Below are 1,104 nucleotides of genomic sequence, written 5' to 3' on the forward strand. Positions count from 1 at the left end.
CGCGGGCGATACAGGCGCCAATCCACAAACGGCGCTGGCCGCACTTTCATGTGTATGCGTAAAAAACAGCAGCGACGCAGTCGGAAACGGCACCTGTACAGCGCGGACGCCCGGGGCCAGCGGAGCTGGCTGGACTTCAGGCGGTAGCGACCTGGGGCCCACAATAATAACCAACCTAGGTAAAACGTGGGGCAGCAAACAAGGGGCTGTCACAGCAACAGAAATAGACGGAGCCTTGCACACGCTCGAACAGATGATACACACAGACGTAACACACGGATTTCTAGGCGCGTACAAAACGGGAGGCTGCACTGGCAGCTCCAACGCGGGCATGTGCGTGCAGTTTACAAACCTAGCGACGATAGGCAGACCGGCCATCGAAAAAATGCAATGGCTACAAAATCTTAAGACACTAGCAAATCGACTACATGAACGCCAAAACGCAGCACTAGCGGCAACAGCGGCAAATAATCAATTAAAGCTCAAAGCAACAGAAGCCGCAGCCGCCATACAACGAGCACGAAAGCTTTCGGACGCGATAACCATCCTAGCACACAAGCCGCAGGCAATACAACAAGCGCAACAGCAAACAGTCTGCGCAACACACAACTAATCCAAAACGGCTTGTTTAACGGCTAACTGCAAATGGCAAGGAACTGAAACAGAAGGAAAGTGCGTAGCAGATGAAAGTAAACTTAAAGAGCAAACAAACACACCTAGAACAGGAGAGGGAGCTGCAGCAGCAACAACAGAGAAATGCTCCTACAAGAAAAAGAAAGAGAACTGCAAAGACGGATGCAAATGGGAGGGTGAAACTTGCAAAGATTATATTTTTCTCGTCAATAAGAACCTTGCTCTGATTAATGCTGCTTTTATGAGTTTTCTATTTTATTAATTTAAAAATTTTAAGAATTATTGTTAAATTTTTCAAAGTTTTCAAAAATATGATATATCGTAACACTTTTCGATAAAAATGTACAATTTTTTAAATTATATTATTTTATAAGAATGTGTATAAATGTGAACTATGGGTGTAAAGAAGCATAGTGTCATTCTATTAAAAATGAGAGCTATTATGAAATTTTTTTAATCGGTTTATTTTGT

At 43.6% G+C, this 1,104-nt stretch overlaps 1 pseudogene across 1 annotated transcript in view; it reads left to right on the forward strand.

Annotated features, from left to right (window-relative positions):
- The window catches only part of TEOVI_000788300:pseudogene, a 1,469-nt pseudogene extending 577 nt beyond the window's left edge, over positions 1-892 (forward strand). The window contains exon 4 of the mRNA in view: positions 2-892. Within this exon, the coding sequence occupies positions 2-892 (891 nt within the window). The remainder of the gene's footprint in view (position 1) is intronic.
- Positions 893-1,104: the final 212 nt, after the last annotated feature.

This window comes from Trypanosoma equiperdum, assembly GCF_001457755.1.
Source record: "Trypanosoma equiperdum strain OVI genome assembly, contig: ctg_1948, whole genome shotgun sequence".
NCBI lineage: Eukaryota > Euglenozoa > Kinetoplastea > Trypanosomatida > Trypanosomatidae > Trypanosoma > Trypanosoma equiperdum.